The 19,684-nt window shown below is 40.7% G+C and overlaps 1 protein-coding gene across 2 annotated transcripts in view; it reads left to right on the top strand.

The window, feature by feature from the left end:
- The window catches only part of MYO16 (myosin XVI), a 610,163-nt gene extending 599,668 nt beyond the window's left edge, over positions 1-10,495 (top strand). For both annotated transcript variants that reach the window (XM_012751938.3, XM_012751933.2), the window contains exon 35: positions 5,615-10,495. In XM_012751938.3, the coding sequence (XP_012607392.2) occupies positions 5,615-5,842 (228 nt within the window). In that variant the 3' untranslated portion in view covers positions 5,843-10,495. The remainder of the gene's footprint in view (positions 1-5,614) is intronic.
- Positions 10,496-19,684: the final 9,189 nt, after the last annotated feature.

Raw genomic sequence — 19,684 nt, 5'->3', positions numbered from 1 at the left:
ATGATTTTGTGTACGAAGACTATTATGTAAAACATTCCAGGAAATAAAATAAATAAATAAATGACTAGCTATCTAAAGTGGTAATATGTGGTGAAGATAAATCTTTTAAAGCAATGGAAAACATGCTTAAAGTCACAAAAGACACCAATATGGCATCCTTTATATCATATCGACAAAGGAGGATAAATCGCACCCAGCGTGAAGCCGGCGGACTCCAAGCCCACGTAGCCAGCAGAATCTCCAATCCCCAGGCGTTCCTTCTCCTTCTAAAAAGAAATGATTGTCTTTCAATATCAAAACTAAACTTTTGTTCCAAAATCATTACTGCCTTTTTAATGGTAATACTTAATTAATTGTAAAATATCAAATAATGGTAAAGGAAATCATGCCCTGTTTTGTGGTTACCAATGGGACATAGCATTTGAAGGATGGATAAACACTGATTTCAATGTTTTCACAGTGTTGAATCATATTCTAAATACTTTAGTTGCTTATATGTTAATGGATCACCATTTAAATAGCATTTACAATTGCATTTATTTGTTATTTTAAAATATTAAAGCTCTTTATCTATGACAAATATGGTTCTTCTATTTCACCATCTCATAAATTTAGGAATTATAAATAAATTACATTGAATGTTATTAGGAAATACAGTCCTCCTCTTCTGATCTTCTACTTATTGTCACAGACCAGAATTTTAAAATATCCACTAACCTTTGCTGTGTTGAAGGTAGTGGTCTATCATGTAATCTTACACAGAATTTCAACTTTTATTTAAGAAATTGGCCGGGCGTGGTGGCTCATGCCTGTAATCCTAGCACTCTGGGAGGCCAAGGCGGGCGGATTGCTCAAGGTCAGGAGTTCGAAACCAGCCTGAGCAAGAGCAAGACCTCATCTCTACTATAAATAAAAAAATAATTAATTGGCCAACTAATATACATAGAAAAAATTAGCCGGGCATGGTGGTGCATGCCTGTAGTCCCAGTTACTAGGGAGGCTGAGGCAGGAGGATCACTTGAGCCCAGGAGTTTGAGGTTGCTGTGAGCTAGGCACTCACTAGGCACGGCACTCACTCCAGCCTGGCAACAAAGTGAGACTCTGTCTCAAAAAAAAAAAAAAAAAAGAAAAGAAATAACCTGTGAAAAGTATTTTTTTAATGAAGAACAATAATGTTAATATTTTAGCATCTAATTTAAGCCATTCTGGCAACTATCTTTATACACCTAGTAGATTTTACTCAATAGTTATTAATCTCTAAGACAGAAAATAAGGAAGGTTCCATGGGATCCCTGAATTAAAGGGTTTATTCTGAATGTTAGTTGATTATTGCAAACATCAGTCAAATTTTTGCTTAAGGAACCAAGGAAGGCTCTTGTGTGTTGATTCAAATGTGGTGTTCTTCTGTACTCACTGCATTATTCAAAACATCAATATCCTCATTAAGACAAGGCTTTCTAATGCTGTGTGCATAAGTTTTACCTTTTATAATGTACTTGGGAATACAGATATTTTTAGTAAACATTGAGGAGCTTTGAAAGGGTGGAGAGCATTTTTCCCCCAGAAGAGAAGCAATGACTCAGGGGATTTGGGACACTTTTTGTCAAAATCCCTCCTGACAAGTCTAATTCAGATCGGCAGCTGCTGAAAGTCACTCTCCACAGATTGGCACCACTTGTGTACCTCTCTGGAGTGACTCAATCTTCAAGTCTGCTCCTATTATGAAGCTGTAGCAGAGAGTCGCATCTGGTATATTTTTGGTCATTATGAAAAACTGCTGAAAAGAGTTAAGGATTTAGAAGAAAGGTAGAGTACATGTATTTTGTGGCTGGTATAAGGACAGAGCTGTATGGTCTATCAGACATACTAGCATCAAGATAAATACAGCACGTGCCATACGGCAATGGAAGAGTGACACCAACTGCTGGGTGGAGATGTGGATTCTGTTTGTCTGTCTAGTTTTTATACTTCGCTCTGCCTGGTGAGGAATTGGTCTCTATTTTTATTTCTTTCTTGCCTTCTTCTTTCTATACCTGTCTTGTCTTCTTTTAGATGAACTGAATATTTATTATTGTACTTTTCTCTTACATTACCTTTTATATTAAATGTTCTGTCTACTCTTTTAGCAATTTCACTAGAGGATAAAACATACATCCTTGACTTATTGCATCCTAACAAATTTGATTAGTTTTACCACTCTCCTAATATTGCTAGAACCTTAAGACCTCTAAACTCTATTTAATCCCTCCTGAGGTTTGCAGTTACTATTGGCATGCATTTTTGTTCTTCATATAATTAAAGTCTACGAGACATTCCAAGCACATAATTTATATTTACCTATAAGTTCACTAATTCAAGTCTTCTTAATCCCTCTTAAATTTTCATTTTTCTATCTGGGATCATTTTCTTTCACTCTAAAAAAAATTGCATTTCTATTAGTACAAGACTTCTGGTGACAAATTCCCTCATTTTTGTTTGTCCAAAAACATCTTTATTTCACTTTCAAGAGCTATTTTTATTGAGTACAGAATTTTGGGTTGAATTATTTTCTTTCAGTAATTTAACCTGTAATTCAGTGACCTCTGGCTTCTGCGGTGTTTCCATGAACAAGTGGGCTCTCATTTCACAGTGGTCCCTCACTGGGCAGTATTGGAGGACCAGTTCTCGCCAGTTGTCTCTCTGGTTCTCTTCCAGTCTTTGGGCTTGATCGCCCTGTGCTTTTCATGGAGACGCCTTTGCTCCATAGCACTGAAGGTGACGCAGGTCCACCCCTGCATTTCAGAACTCCCAGCCTCACACTCCAGCCGTGGGCCACACACAGTTTCAGAATCTAGAAATGATTTGAAGGTGAGGCTGGCCATGTGCTTGCGGCTGTCACCTTCCCTGTCAGAGTCTGCTTCTGACACACTTCTATCATTGTAGGAGATTTCTTTCTGCTTTTTATAAGCTTTGGCCCAAGGCACCAGTCACCCATACGGTGGAAGAACTCCACGATGTCCCTTGTGGAAAATCGCTGTGCATTTGAGGATCCTCAATTTTCCAAGTCGTTTCTCTAGTCCCATGCAGCTGCGAAATATCAGAAGAGACTCTAGACCTGCAGGAGAGCTCAGAATTGACAAATGTCCCCGCGGGGGTTGGGGGGGAGCAGCTGGTAATTATCAGTTCACCTCAGAAAGCTTTGCTCCATCTATTAGAATGAAATTTCCTCCATTTAGCAGAACTTCCTGATGCTTTAAAAATATGATTTCTGTAATTTGTTCTTTTTAAAATTTTTACAATGGAAGCAGTAATCTACTTCACCTTATCCAGGACTGGGGGTTCCTAGCCTTGTTTTCAAAATAAATGAATATCAAGTTGTGTCGCTTTAAGAAAGATGACAACTCAGGGAAGTTATGGGAAAGTACTCGGCTGAGGTGGCAGAGATACTCTTCTCTCAGTTAAATGTTCTCTCTAAGGATAAGTCCAGTGACACATTATTTTTAAGAGATCACTACCGTATGCTGCATGTGTGCCAGGGAGCATAAATACAGACATTCCACATCCGCAGAGCGCGTGAGACTGGGGCCAACTGCAATCGCCGCGGCATACACTAGCGCAAGACAATAGAGGAACTCAAAACACACTCTTGGGGAAGCATGCAGGTAGCACTAAAAATCCCATTGAGAAAAAGGGGGGGAAAGGAACATGGTGTAGGACACGCTGATCCCTAGCCTGTGTCAGAGCCTGGACGACAGCTGTTGGGCAAATGGAAAGCTGTGCAAAGTAACAGTTAAGAGCAGAGGCTCAGGGGTCCGACTGCCAGGGTCAACCATTTTCCGTTTTAATATTGCCTGACTGCTCTTTGCCTCAGTTTCCTCACCTGAGAAATAATAGCACCAACTTCACAGGGCTTTTAAGAGGAGCAGATGCATTAACATGTGTAATGTGCTTAGGAAAGGGCCTGGTGCATATGTAGCCTCCAGCGTTATGTTCAATAAATAGCTAAATTCTATGCACATTCCCTGCCCCTGCTTTCTTGGCTCACTCCACTGACAGTAGAGCAGTCCGGCTCCCAGCAGAATTTCTCGTTCCCAGGTCACCCTGGGCAGTGCTGGAGACCAGCGCCCTGCTCCGGAGCTATGCAGCGGCACCTGCTACTGGCGCATAGAGACCGCAGCAGAGACGCGGCAGTCGCCGCCTTCTCTTCCACACTTAGTGTTTCCCCCTCTGGTTGTCCACAAATTCAATTTGAGAGACTCCTTTGGCTAATAACTCGAGTTCTGGAGTTCTGGTTGCTAAATACAGGTTTGACCTTCATGTCTCAAACACCATCTCCTTGATTCCAGCCTTTGAAATCCTCTTTCTCGGGTCAACAGTAGGCTCGGGTGTTGGTTTTAGAACTAGACCCAGAAAAGCATCTGCTCTTGCTGCTTTTGAGGGACCATTCCCTACATAAGAGTCACAACCACATATGCTTCGCTTCATTTTCTTTTGTTGTAATAGACGGTGTTGTGATGCGACGGAAGTGGCACCCGAACAGAGGAGTTGGTGCTTTGGAAATGGGATGAGCCATCGAGTTTTCCCCAAACTCTCCCCAGCATTCCCGTTCTGATTCCCAGAATCCCATCTTTCTGAAAACTAGCATACCCACTCAGAATTGCCAGAAAAGTTGATGTCTGCAGTGTCCAGCTGTTACTGATTACTGGCTACTGGGAGAAAAAGAATGAGCAGAGCCAGGTGACCTGCGTGTCCTGTTGTGCCCTGGCTGCAGTCAGGGGGCTCGGCTCAGTCTTCAGGGTGTCTGTCTCCAGGTACCCCAGAGAAGCGCGAGGAAGCAGCTGATACAGTTTCATGTTTTGCTGCTGTCCTGCACAGCCCCGCAACGCCCCCGTCGCTGAGGACTCTTGGTCTGAGACGGCACACAGTTGCTAGTTGAGCTCATTGCTTAGCTTCACTGCCACGGAAGAGAGCGTGTGGCTGGATTCCCCAAAGAGCCCGCAGATATTGTCAAGCCCAGCTAGCTTGTCTCCGATGAACTAGGTGATATTTTAGTGGCTGTCTAGTGCAGTGCTTGCCACTTGGAAACAGTTTCTGTGTTAGCGTGATGTGATCTACGCTACGTTGCCCATGCATGGACCCTCGCAAGGAGGGTCATCCTCAGGTTCATGCCTATGGTCTGGAGCGGGGTCCTGCTATCCTAATAGCCATGTCTGACTGTTAACTGTGGACAGATGGAGTGGCTTCTAGAAAGGAATGAAGCTTGTGAAAGCCCTGTTAGCGAGAGAAAATCTACTGCAGAGAGAAATGAAATAAAGGGTCCAAGATGCCATAGGAGTGTACACAGTGATAGAGGGTGCAGATCAGGCATTTGGTTCTTGCTTGTACCACCTGGAGGCGTGGTGAGCTAACCGCCCTGCCTCCTTCTGTATGATTTGTTCCTGTCCTCGTTGCAGTTCCACAGTGCACAGCTGACCTGAGCCAGTGCTGCCTCCAGAGACAGCAGAGCCGGAGCTTTTGTAGAAAGCGCTGTCTCTTTCCGCCCCAGCCCAGCCCCTTTGCATGCAGGTGTTGCTGTCACGCTCACACGCATCCACAATATTCGGTGCTACTCTTTATCCTTCTCTTCCTCCCACAGGTAATCCATCAGCTGAGGCTCTCAGAGAACGAAAGCGTGGCCCTGCAGGAACTCCTGGACTGGAGGCGGAAGCTCTGTGAGGAAGGGGAGGGCTGGCAGCAACTGCTGCACCACACCGAGCCCAGGGCGCCTCCCCCACCGCCCTGCAAGAAGCCCACTCTGCTGAAGAAGCCCGAGGGGGCCTCCTGCAACAGGCTGCCCTCCGAGCTCTGGGACAGCAGCATCTGATGGGCTGAACTGCAGACTCACCAAATAAAACTGCCACATCCACAGAAGGCTGCCTTCTGACGCCTGCTGGGTCTTCTCTCCATGCATTTACACAAGCACAGGACACTGACGCTGAGTACAAGAGATTCCCCGTGTGTGTGTGTGTGTGTGTGTGTGTGTGTGTGTTCTTATCCATTTTGTGGTGATACACTGATTTTCAGGCTCCACATTTACAGGGCCGTGCTACCTAGGCAGCAAGAGAAAGCCTGGGCAAAGTGTGGACGAGGTGAGAGAGGGAAAGAGAATGGTGGCGGGAAGGAGCCATCCATGCACACTGTACAGTTGTTTTTATATAGCCAACAATATGTTTATTGTACTTCCAATGGTTTTATTATAATACAGTATACAAGACATATATTTTATTTCTTTGTAGGTGTTTTTGTTTTACTGGAATTACAAACCGGATAATTATTTACACGTTTATTACTGTATTTTATAACTTTATGCAATTGGTGGTGCTCCCTTTCTTCAAAATACAAATTTTAAAAAATCATTTCTAGATTTTTTTTTCTCCACACACTTTTTTTTAACCTAAGGTACCTAAAAATCTCGAGACTGTGTTGTTGTTTTAGCTTCGCCAGTGTCAACCCTTGCAAAAGTATGGATAGAGTCCCATGTTTTAGATTTTATTCATTGAATAGAGGGCAGGTCTTTCCTATGCTCTGTTTTTTTTGGATAGGTGAATTATTCACTCTTTAGTTAAATTTCACCTCCCAATTTCAGCATAGGTTACAGGAAATCATCCGGCACTCGGTTAAACACGTATGGCTTCAAATTCATAGCTGGTGGTGTAAAATGGTCATATTCATTCAAAGGTCTACCGGTTTGAGCAGTAAAGGCTGCATCACAAGACGACTGTGCTCTCAGAGTTGCGCTGCATGATTCACCTGCTGTATATACTCCACCCTCCTGTAATGCACCAGCCTGTTTCTTGCTGTGCTTCATCGGCTGTCGGGAAGTTCCGAGCAGTGGCTCCAGTCCACCATGTCTTGCTAGTTGGAACTCTTTATTCATACCAGCCTTTGAAACGTTACTGTGCCAATAAAAGGGTTCTATCTATTGTTCTGCCTACATGTTCTATTGTTTTATTTATTTGTTGTTTTTATTGTCGTCCATGAACCCTTGTGTTTTCAGATCGGATACATAGGGGCGGTGATGCAATCCCAGCCAGCCTCCCATAATATGTTCTTCATTGCATCTTGCAAGCTTCAGGCACTCGTGGTTTATTTTGAAATATAGGCTTTATGATTATTCAAGTATGGTGAGACCCACAGGTCAGAAGGTGACTTCCATTGAAAAGATGGTTTGCTAGACTCAAATACCCCAAGAAAAGCAGGCACAGCATGCCCTAGGGGAGTTACACAGGGACCCACTAGGGTCAGCAGGAAACAGAGGAATCAAGAGAGATGGTGAGACAAAGCTTTTCTTGTAGTTTTCTCAGAAAGGAAGGGGCCAGGCAGGGTGTGCAGGCACAGAATTGGCTAGTTTGAATAATGTCAGTAGGTTCTGGGGTGTAGAAGCTGTCCCTGCTTGTCTGGTTCCTGGCCCTGAGATGATTAGGGCAGGTGGATAGTGGCCTGTAATGAGAGCCACCAGGAGACACGGTTGAGAGCGTGGCTCTGAATAGGTTGGCTTACCTGTGACAAGCATGCCCCAGGGTGAGCCACTTAACACTCTCTCTAAGAATTGGCTGACCCTGGGAAGGGCTGTTGCACCAGGGTCAGCAGGGCTCCAGATCTCAAAGCATCAGAACACAGAAAATAAAAACACATGGGTAATACGTGGTTATTGTACATTACTGCGCCACCCAACAATCACCAGGAGGTGTTCTGCCTGAGGTCTGGCTTGACGGCTATGGAGCCCCACTTCCTGCCTGCTTCTCTGCTGTCTCCCCCCTTCTGACTGCCTAATCCCTGCCAAGAAGCAACAGGAGCAGCCCCTTGTTATTGGTGCATGGCTTCCTTGGCCATACTTTGCACACTGAAGGCATTTAATGATCTTGATTGAATTAAAGGTTTAATTTTCATTCCTGCTCCCCACAATATATGTATTTCCACCAGAGTGAAAAAGAACTGTTCAAGTATGCACCATGTGAGAACTTGTTTCAAATGCACACCGAGGACTTTCTGTGACTGGGCTAGGTGCTTGGCATATATTATTCCTGGAACTGACTGTTTTAGTTTGGGCTACTATAAAAAATTACCGTAAAGGGGATGGATTAAAGAAAAAATTTATTCTCACAGTTCTGGAGGTTGAGAAGTCCAATATCACAGCTGTGCAAAGCCAGTGTTTGATAAGGGTCTGCTTCCTGGTTTGCAGATGGCCATCTGCTCATGGCACTCTCATGTGCTGGAGAGAAGAAAGAGGAAGCAAGCTCTCTGGTGTCTCCTCTTCAAAGGGCACTAATCCCATTCATGAAGGCTCCACCCTCATGACCTAATCACCTCCTGAATATCCCACCCCATATTGGGGATTAGGATTTCAACATATGAACTCTGGGGGGACGGGACACAGTGAAATCCGTGGCACTGACATATGCCTACAAGGCAATTATTATCATATTTGTACTGATACTGGAATTAAAGCTCAGAGCTTTAGGTATTATTAGTTAATCAGAATGTAAACCCTTATCTTTATGATTGCAAGATCCATCCCATTTTAATCTGACATACATAAATTGTCAACTTATGTCAAAATATATCTTTAAAATCTTCAAATTAAGTGACATTTTTTGGATACATAGTTGTGGGAAACCATGAGGCAAGACCATTGTCAGAAGACTTTACGTGCAGTAAAGGGGTCCCAAGCTACACGTGGGAACAAACTACACACAACTCTCTGCTTTATTAACCAGGTCATGGTGTTAGGGATTGTGTAGTCCTTAGGTGGCCTAACAGTCACCTACTAGGATACCACAAGCATCATGGACATTAAATATTTAAGCTCTCCAGTGATCCCTCTGCCTCATGTAAGGTTTGTTGACTTTCAGAAGCTAGAAGCCAGAACTTTTATGGATTTTGTAGATTCTTTAAATACACTCTTCTAATTCAGTAAGTAAGGTCTTTTGTGTTTGGTTGTTTGGTTTCTCCACTGTGGATAGATATAGCAAGTATGCAATAATTATTACTTTGGGGCCATGTGATTGGTGTCATACTTACATGATAGGAATCAGTGGAGACTCAAAAGTACTAATAGTTGTGATAGTAGTAACAGTATTAACAGTCATAATAATATGAGATAAAAGTCGGAGTCTTTGTGTAGCTTTAAGTTACGCTCAGAATGTCTCTCTAATGATTATCATTGTCAAAAAATAAATAGAGGTACTATTCTGGATAATAAAGTACGGAATATTATTCCACATAAGCAAGATTTCAAAAATTATGTATGTTTGCAAAATACTTAATGATGGTATTTTAATTGCCATCAGACCATAAGGTATGAATTATTATATATTATTGGGCCTGCAACCTTAATGTTTAGCAATATAATTGGTATGAATTATTACCCTATATTCAAACATTCCCCAATCCACTTGCTTTTTTAAAAAAAATTATTTATGAGAAGTCTTTAAAAACTACTATCCAAATGTTCATAATGGGTTAAAATGATTTAAAATATATTTTCCAGGATGGAAAAATATATTATGACTATTTTTAAATAATGGCATCTAATTTAGGAGAATTATGCTTATATAAATCTACTCACTAAAGGCAACAACCAATTAAAATTTTAGATTTATGAATGGACTTCACATATAAACATTACACAACTTGGACAAAACGTATATTATGACTCCCAGCGTCTAGAAGGATAGATGAGCTTCTGTCAAAATTCTATTGCTGTCAATTTTCAGTCAGACATCAAACTCTACTCACATCACAATAAAGGACATGATGTTATTAAATAAAAACATTTTACAATAAGACACATTTCAACCACTGACCATCATTCTGAACTGCTAATATTTTTCCCAACTTTTAAATGTATTGCTTTGGTGAGAAGTTAATGGAATTGATTTTTCTATTTTAATTCTTATCAAGAAACTTTCAATAAAAAGCATTCCTTAATTAGCTGGGGAGAAAAAACTGTATTCCAAGTAAATAGTTTAATTTTATTCCATTTTTCAAATTGTTTTTGGCTGCACATAAAAATCCATATAATGAAGATGAAAGCAATTACATTTCTATTTTCTATGGAAGAGTAAGTTCTCTACAACGTTCATGGTTTCCCAAAACTGTAACACTGCTTTCAAAACACTAAAAATATAATCTCCACCCCCATTCTCCTTCCTTTCCATCTTATTCATAAGCAATGACGATAAAACAAATTCTACTACACAATGTTCTGTGCTGCAGCGTGTGCATGTGAGTTACAAAGATACCCGTGAGGTAGCAAAGGTTGTAGCATGCTGAGTTACAGACTGGAAGGAATGAGCTTTGTAGTTTTTCACTTTACCTAAGTACTCCAGACCCCTGGGATGTCCTATTATTGCGGTTTCGTTAAGTTTCTCTAAAATTCAGGATGCTTTATAAACTTTAAAGATGATATTTTTCAAAGAGTATGTCTTAATAGATGCCTATAATACACCTCTGTCACCTGTTCTAATTTCTCAGATCATTTTCAAGGGTTTTGGAAATAAACTTTAAATATCATTTTTTTGGTCTGCTTTGACATTAGCACAATATAGTCTGGATTTTATGTTGCTTGCCATATCATTACAATGGAAGAAGAAAATGTTAATGTTTTCTCATAAGAAAATAATTAAAGGTGAATAAATCTATGCATTCATTTCCATGGTGGTTTTATAATAGGAATGTATCAAATGCCTCTTTCCTTTCCTTTGAATTAGTCATGGGACAGACACCCTGCGTATCTGCCTTTCCCCACAGCCCCAGGGAACATGTGCTGTTCAAAGGAAGGCTAGCGAGCGTGCTCAGATGACATTTTCCTGATGTCACCATTTGGCTTCTAAAGTCTAAAGAAAATGAAAGAGAATGAAACTATTGATAAATTCCAAGGGAGAGGGGATCAAAGCTCTAAAGAAAAATGGAATAAAACCAAATTCAATCTGAGGTTTGGATCTTTTAAGATTTCAGCAAACAAAGGGGCTGGAGGTCCATGATCCAAAACAATTAATTGAAAAGTGTATAAATTCTGTCATATTTTTGAAGAGAGGTTTTCTTACCAAATCTATTTTTAGGGATCTATTGAGTCGAATGCAATCAAACTAACTCTTGTGTGATAAGAACAAGAGCATATCTACCCAACGGAGTCTCTATTATTGTTCCTCAATATTTTTGTTGGATAAAATAATTCAATTTAATATTATACAGCTAACTTTTTGAATACCTTTTATATAAATAGGTCATATATATATACATGTGCATTGTAGGGGAAATAATTCAGAAAATCATAACTGTATTTTGCAGTTATAGAACTACTGTCATTCCCTTGGGCTTAGAAACTGTTACATAAAAGGATGACAATTTATATTTTGAAAGGCAAGAAAAGTTTCCTAGCAAAAGAGAAAAGAGGCTACAGGAAATCCACATAGTGTTGGCCTCAAATACCGAAGGGTGTCAAGAGTGAGGAATTAGGAAATTAGAACTAACAGTGTCTGCTTCTGTTCTTACTCCACCACCAGGAGCTCTTACCTTTCTGCCTCAGAGGGAGAGCCAAACCCGAAAACACATAATACTTGGTGCCCAAAACATTCATAAGCCAGAAGTCTGCCCGAGGTGACTCAATGAGAAAATTCATTAAAGGTACAAGTTGCTACATCTCCCGGTTTCAGTCCTAACGGTTGGCATTTGGCACAAGTGAGCAGTTCTCTTATTTGTCTTGAGTCCTCAACCCTGCCTACGTTTGTTACTCAAGTAACCACAGAATCTAGTGTCTTAACACAACAAACCTGTCTTCCTATTTTAGTGTGCTCCCTTAAGTCACAGTCCTACGCCTGTTGACCCCACACTGTCATTCAGAGACCCAGGCTCCTTCCAGCTTCTGGCTCCAGTGCTCCTCTCTTAGCCAGTGCGTGGGGATTAGAGCATAGAAATCTGTCCATGGAGGGATTCTTGGCCTGCATGGCAAGGCTCATGTGAAGTTGGGAACTCCTAACTATAACTATCTAAAATCTATTTGATATTTCTTCCTGGATTCAGAAGGTGCTCAGGGCCCCTAACCTTCCACCAACCATGATATGTGAAAATGTCCCTATATCAGCAGCCACTGGGCCCACCTCTATGCCAATATCCTCTTGTAAGTCTTCCTTTGTCCAGCCCTATAGCCTGATGGAGTGAGGACAGGTAGGAGGAAAGAGAGGTGATAGGAGAAGTCCTACTTGGTTGGGAGGCTTCCCTCTCTGGGCTTGCCAGTAATGCAAGCTGGCTTTCTCTCGTGGAAGACGGAGTGGGCTCTGGAGTCTCTCTGCTGGGTCCTGCCCCACACCATGCCCTGGGCAGAGGTGGGTCTGCTGAGACTCCTTCCAGAAACCATGGGCATCCAAAGAAGTCCCTTTGTCCTCCCTCCCTGAAGGAGGGACCTGCCTGCAGTTGGTAGAGGTGAGACAGAGCTGAGACAACTTATTCCTCTATTCTGCCAAATAAAGAGGGCAAAGAGAGAGCAGAGAAAAGGAAACAGAAATTCCATCTCATCTTGGATTAGTTATGAGTGTGAGAATGAGACTATGTTAGTGATTACACTCTCCTTGCATTTTTCATCTGAGAAATACAACTTACATATGGGATTAATACTAAATTCACAGAGAAGATCACTGAAATTTTCTCTGTGAATATACTTTTCTTTTATGTATGGAACACCCAAAGCAAGTCCATTCCTTCAAAAGCAAACATAGATTTCAAAAGCTCCTCTTCTGTAAATTTGGCATTAAATACATGGCCTTGTTCAAACAGATATAATTTCTGTTCCTAGTTTCAAGTCATATTGATATTTTCCTTTACAACTATTTCTGGTTTAAAATTTCTATCTAAAATTTGTTTGCAGGTTTTCATGTTATATCCAAACTTGAATTGATTTAAATTTCCAATTGGTTTAAGTTACAATATGGTGGGGAGAAGAGAAGTTAGAAAAATAATTCCATATATAACTATTTAAAAAGCGATGTTGTCAAGTACTATAATATGAAGATAAAATCCAGGATGTTCTAAAAAGCTAAAGAAAAACCTGATTTGCTTAAACAAGTCATGGAAGTATTTTCTAAAATGATATTCATACTGAGACTTAAGAACCAGTCAAAATGGACAAGTACAAAATGAGAAGAGTATGTGACCCAGTTGCCACACAGAATGTGAAAGTCCCAGAAATAGGAAACTCATATGGACTGTCTTCCTTTACCCAATTCTTCCTTTCTAAGTTTCCCAAACCCTCTGCATGTACCTTCACTATAGCACCTGTCTGTAGGCATCATACTTTCTGTCATTCCCACTGAACTGTGGGGACTCATGAAATCTTGTCATTCCTCAGACTCCAGAACAGCCTTTGGCACACAGAGACAGCAACCTGGTATTTATGGATGAATAAACCAAGGGATGCATAAACCAATGAATGAAAGCCACTTAAATAGTTTTCAAGGTATCAGACTGTGGAACTTATGGTATTCTGCTTCATCCAAAATTTCTACAAATAATATAGAAAATATTCATTTAATACATGAATAATTATATAGGACTTTGGATGGACCATAAACTGTGAGGGAAAAAAAATACCTTAACTGTAGAACATAGTGACAATAGAATTGCAAAAGGATGTCACAACCTAACTATGCATGCAGGAGAGCCATGGCCACTGGAAGGGCAGATCCACAGCACTTCATGGACACACAAAGACTCCAGGATCCTCTGAAGGTGCTTAACTGGGAGACCCCTGTAAGAACAGCCAGGCATGCAACGCCAGACATTTCCTTTCCCAACTATTGGCCAAGTAGAGCACAGAGATCAGCACATGTGAAAGGGCTCATTCAGAGTGAGAGGTAGTGCCCCAGTGCTATGGTCTGAATGTTGGTCTCCTTCAAAAATTATATGTTGGAATCTAATATTGTATTATGTGGTGGGGACTTTGGGAAGTGATTAAGTCATGAGGGCTCCATCCTCATGAATGAAATTAGTGCCCCAAATCAGAGAGGCACAAGTGAAATTCCCTGCTCCTTCTACCCCGTGAGGATGGAGCAAGAGGTGTCATCTATGAAGCAGGAGCCCTCACCAGACACCAAATCTGCTGGGGCTTTGATCTTGAAATTCCAAGTGCCTAGAACTGTGAGCAATAAATGTTTATTATCTATAAATTCCTCAAGCTGTGGTAATTTGTTACAGCAGCTCGAACAACTAAGACACCCAGGTATCAGAGACCTGCTAGCCACTCAGACTAGGCAAGAAGGGACATTCGGTCCTCCCATCTCTCAATGAGAACAACATCAAATGGAAACTACAGGCGCACATTTCACCCTTGCCCTAAGGTGGTAGCCCAAACAAATTCAACAGAAAATCTAACTGCCTGCACATAAAAGATGAATGCACGATCAAGGGTCACCAGATATTGGAGGGAAAAAGACAATAACTTTGACACAAGAAAGAAATGATGCCCAGAGAGACAGAGTCATTGGAGCAAACAGAACACCGTGTTCGTATGGCATGTGGCAGGTAACTTTGGTGAGAACTTTCCAATTTGTCAGTTCGCCAGCTGGCCATGGAGCTGGCTTTCGAGTTCTGCAGGTGTCTTCTTGATGATGTCAAATCTAGTGTCTCCCTTGGCGTCTAGACTTGCAGCAAAGGAATCTTTCCTTAAAGCTCGGTCTGGGGATTACTCTTCAGCCCTCCCAGGGATTCTGTAAGCTATGTAATATCTTGTAAAAATGAGTAAACTAGCAAGAGTGGACTATTTATTCATCTGAACCTTCTTCAATACAGTACTTGGAAACAGAGGCAGCTGGAGACAGCAGACTCTCTGGGAAATGGGAACCTGAGATGTGTTATCTGAGCTGGAAAGATTCAAGGAAAAGTTTCTGCTAGCATTTAAGGGCGGGGCACTCATAGTCCATGGTCTCTGGTTGTGGGAGACATACTTAAATGGCCCCCTGTGTTGGAAAATAAAGTGCCCATTGAAGGAAAGGCTTTGGTGGCTGCACATTCACTGTCTAGACAAGTATGGCAAATGTGGAGGGCGAGGAGGCAGATGCAGTGAAAACTAGAAGAGGAATGCAAATCACCTAGAGGTTGACTACAGCGGTCATGAAAGGTTGGGTCTACTTTCTGGAGAGAGAGAGAACTGGTCACTGCAGCGAGGAGCATACTGTTGTTACTACTGTGGCTTCAAATTGAAGAATGTGACAGATTACAATAAAAGTTTAATAACATGTTCTGACGGTCAACACAAAATGCTACGAACACTGTGCAGGGCAATTCAGTCACGTCTAACAAAATGATGTGTGCATTTGACACAGCAATCTCATTTCTAAGAATTTGTCCTGAAATATACCTCCTCAAATATTAAACAACATGTGCACATGGCTAACCATTGCAGCATTATCTGTAACAGTAAAATATTGGAAAAATTAAGTATTTGACAATGGGAAACTGATTGAACAAACTATTATATTTCCATACAGTATAGTACTGTATGTGTCTGTTTAAAAAAAGAAAAAGAAAGATCTCTACAAACTGACATGCAGTGATTTAAAAGATCTACTATTTAATGAAAAACTGCAAAAGAATATACAAAGTAAGCTATACTTTGTGTCAGAAAAAAGGGAACTAAAAATAATATTAATCCAAACCTCATAAAGTACTATAGGGAATGCTGAGAATAGAGTGAAAATTATAGAATTGGGAAGAAGAAATATTTTAGTATCTGTTTTATATGATTTTGACTTTTGATGCATCTAAATGCTTTATATATTAAAAAATAAATTTAATCAAATAATGAAATATAAACTCTAAAATTAAATACAAACAGAAACGAATGAACCAAGATTCAAATCAAATTATATCACATTTAATAAAGGAAATAGTCTAAGTAGCTTTTGAAGAGGTTTTTTTGTTTGTTTGTTTTTGTTTTTTGAGACAGAGTCTCACTCTGTGGCCCTGGGTAAAGTATGTAGTGGTGTCATCATAGCTCACTTCGACCTCAAACTCCTGGGCTCAAGGGATCCTCCTGCCTCAGCTTCACGAGTAGCTGGGACTACAGGTGGGCACCACCATGCCCCGCTAATTTTTCTATTTTTAGAAGAGACAGGATCTTGCTCTTGATCAGGCTGGTCTTGAACTCCTAACCTCAAGCGATCCTCCCGCCTCAGCCTCCCAAACTACTAGGATCACAGGCGTGGGCCACCATGACCTGGCCTGAAGGGGTATTTTAATTGTGTACCTTTACTAGAATATAGTTCAAAGTAATCTTGAATTTAGTAACTCTGCTGATGGCATGCTAATATTAAAAATATTCTGAAGCCATTTTGTATCTATTGTAGGATTGAGCCAATGGGTGAACATGTTGATGTTGGGAATCTAGGTTGTCATTACGATGGACAGGAGATACAAATACAGAATGAGGGAATGGGAGGAGAATCTTGTGACTTCAGCTGCGGTTTGGAGGTTTCAGAATAAAACACAAACACATTCTTAGCTCTAGCCACCAAAAGCACCTAGAAATAATAAAGTTTGTTGGCAGTGAGTGCATCTAGCTCACAGACCCAGGTTTCTAAGTGGCAGATTTCACCCCAGGGGTGGAAAGCAGAGGAGGGAAACCTGAAGTATCTTGTTGAATCAGAAAGCAAGGCAGTCCTCGTGAGTGCAGAGGACTGGCTCACGTGGGGGCTGCCCTAAAGGGCTCCCTTGGATCACATTTGGGACTTTCCATATTAAAATCTTAAGAGAGACACTACAAGAACTGATACAGTTCTTTCATTTCAAGCAAATAGAGAAAAAACTGAAAAACTGAAAATCTAATTCAATTAAATAACAAAGAGGCAGGAATGTTTTAATTGCAGCATCAGTAAGGAATGTGGTAGATTAAAAGCACAAATTAAGAATACCAGAATGTGTCCAAACACATAAGAAATCATAGTCAATGTGAATAAATATTAACTTATGAAAAGATGGTGAAATTCAAATTGTATGAAAGAAAGAAAGAAAGAAAGAAAGAAAGAAAGAAAGAAAGAAAGAAAGAAAGAAAGAAAGAAAGAAAGAAAGAAAGAAAGAAAAGAAGGAAAAGGAAAGAGAAGAAACTCAGCTGAGATAGAATTTGGCACCGGACTCTGTATGCCATCTTCCCCTTGTGCTGAGTGTGTGAGTGTGAAAATTTCATTTGACTGTCATGCGCCTAAGGGTGCTCAGGAGTAAACAAGGGGTGATATTTAAATCTACCATGCAGAGTAAAACTGAGTACTAAGGCAAAGGGTACACATGGAAGTGGTTTGTAAACTGTGCCAACATTACTTACCATTATCCTATCTAGAGAGTACCTACTATTTTCTCACTGAACTAGCTGTGGCTCTTTCTATAGCAAAGGAATGCTTAACTTTTGTTTTTCTTAAGTGATTTTGGATATCCCTTAGGTAAAGAAAACAAAAGAGCCAGGTGTGGTGGCTCACGCCTATAATCCTAGCACTCTGGAAGGCTGAGGGGGGGGGGGGATTGCTCAAGGTTAGGAGTTCAAAACCAGCCTGAGCAAGAGCAAGACCTGTCTCTACTATAAATAGAAAGAAATTAATTGGCCAACTAATACATATAGAAAAAATTAGCTGGGCATGGTGGCGCATGCCTGTAGTCCCAGCTACTTGGGAGGTTGAGGCAGGAGGATCGCTTGAGCCCAGGAGTTTGAGGTTGCTGTGAGCTAGGCTGACGCCATGGCACTCACTCTAGCCTGGGCAACAGAGTAAGACTCTGTCTCCAAAAAAAGAAAAAAGAAAACAAAAGAATAAATACGTATCCCATTTGCCATTTGCTATTCTATTTTACCTCAGGAAAGATAAAATTTAATTCACCGATCACTAGGATGTGCAAAGTGTAGGATCCTGATATCCACTCACATACAATGAACACTGGACTGAAACTCTAAGCATCAGAATTCTAGCTGTGCCTTAGTACTTAGCTTGCCTTTTTTGGAGAGAGAGAGGAATAGAGATAGAGTTTGAGAGAAGGGATAAGACGATGTATAGTACAGTTCCAAAGAACGACTCTAAAATATTATAATTCTTACAATAAGATAATTGATACTTTTGAAAAAAATGAGATAGAATAACTTAAAGACTGTTTTGTCCCAACCAGAAAGTGGTAGTAAACTCCAAAAGCAAAGAATGCTTGTCTCTAATCAGAGGGAAGATTGAAATTCATTCAATGTAGCATAGTAAGTTTTAAGAATATATACATAAGTTCACCAAAATATAAATAAATAAAAGACCAGAAAACTGACTTCAACGATCAGCTGAGATAGAAACATAAGCCCATCATCTTCAAAGTACGCACTGACACTTATCCCCAAGACAGCCCTTTCTTTTTGAATGAGGAAAATAAAAATGATTGGAAATTGGAAATAAAGCCCTCCCCATAATGAGTTGCTGGGGAGAGACCTTGCCTGGGGCAAGCCTAAGGAAAAAGACAAAGAAACACAATGAATTCAGAGTGCCAGAGTGTATCAAAGTCAAAACAGTATCTTTTAAAAAATGCAAGTAAGGTTTAACAGATGATTTGATAGAAAAGAACATCTAATCTGACCAAGTGGGAACCTCAGGGGGATGCGTGGGGGCTCTGAATGCACGTTTCTTTCAGGATGGAGCCTCAGCTTTTAAGGCGCCAAAGGAGAGATACTTTGAAATCTAAAATCGTGGCAAGAACTGTAAAATGAAAATTTAAGACACGAGTTTATGAGTCCATAAACTCTAGGAGAATCACAAGATCAGAGAAATTAAAAAGGCTTCGCTGCTGCCCTCACAAACATTCTAATTGCACAGACCACCATTATCACCAGCATCGAACTAGACAGATAGTGTCACTCTCTTTCAAGTTAATTTATTGTTTGTTTTGCCTATAATAATCTGTTCGCCCTGATTGTCCTGAGGGAGGAAAAATTCCCAACATGAACGAGTTGCTAAGTAATAAATTCCACAGGGCACTCTCAGCTCCCTGATGCAATCAATCAATCTATACTTTGGAGCACTCACTACAGGAGCAAGCTTACTCTGGTCCCAGGCTTTACAAAACCAAAAACTCCAGAGCTCCAAGTCTGGAGTACATAACAATCTGGACTGCTGAGTAAAAGAACCACAGCAATAATGCCTAAAACATCAAAATCTAGCTATTCGCAGAGTAGGGTGCTGGGAGGTCAGATTAAATGAATGACAGAGCATGAAGAAGGGGAATGGGTGCTTTGCAGTTTGCTGTATGCCATTGAAACCAAAGAAGTAGAGACAAATTAAGACTAATGAGATAACTTGATGTAAAGAGACTTAGAAGAGGTATGCAAATTTTTTAAAATTTTGTATGCTGGACACAAAAGAATAATGTCCCTTTGAATAAGCAGTTAAAGAAATGCATTAACAAAAAAATGAAGGAGTGAATTATTTTACACCATCTCAGATTTTTAAAGAAAAGTTACCCATGGTGGTTTTCATTCATCTCCTCATGTGACCCTGCTCCAGGGTACTAAGTGTGTTTCCGTGTTCCTGACCTGGCTTTTGTCTGAGAGGATGAGTGGATCTGGAGACATCCGGATCTGTGAGCCCCTTTTTGAGTTAATCCCAACCTCAGTAGCAGCAAAAATGCTCTCTTTCTAACCCGATGAAAATCTGAGGCTCTC

This window comes from Microcebus murinus, chromosome 13 (assembly GCF_040939455.1).
Source record: "Microcebus murinus isolate Inina chromosome 13, M.murinus_Inina_mat1.0, whole genome shotgun sequence".
NCBI lineage: Eukaryota > Metazoa > Chordata > Mammalia > Primates > Cheirogaleidae > Microcebus > Microcebus murinus.
The sequence above is the reverse complement of the archived record's forward strand: the minus strand, read 5'-3'. Positions and strand labels throughout refer to the sequence as shown.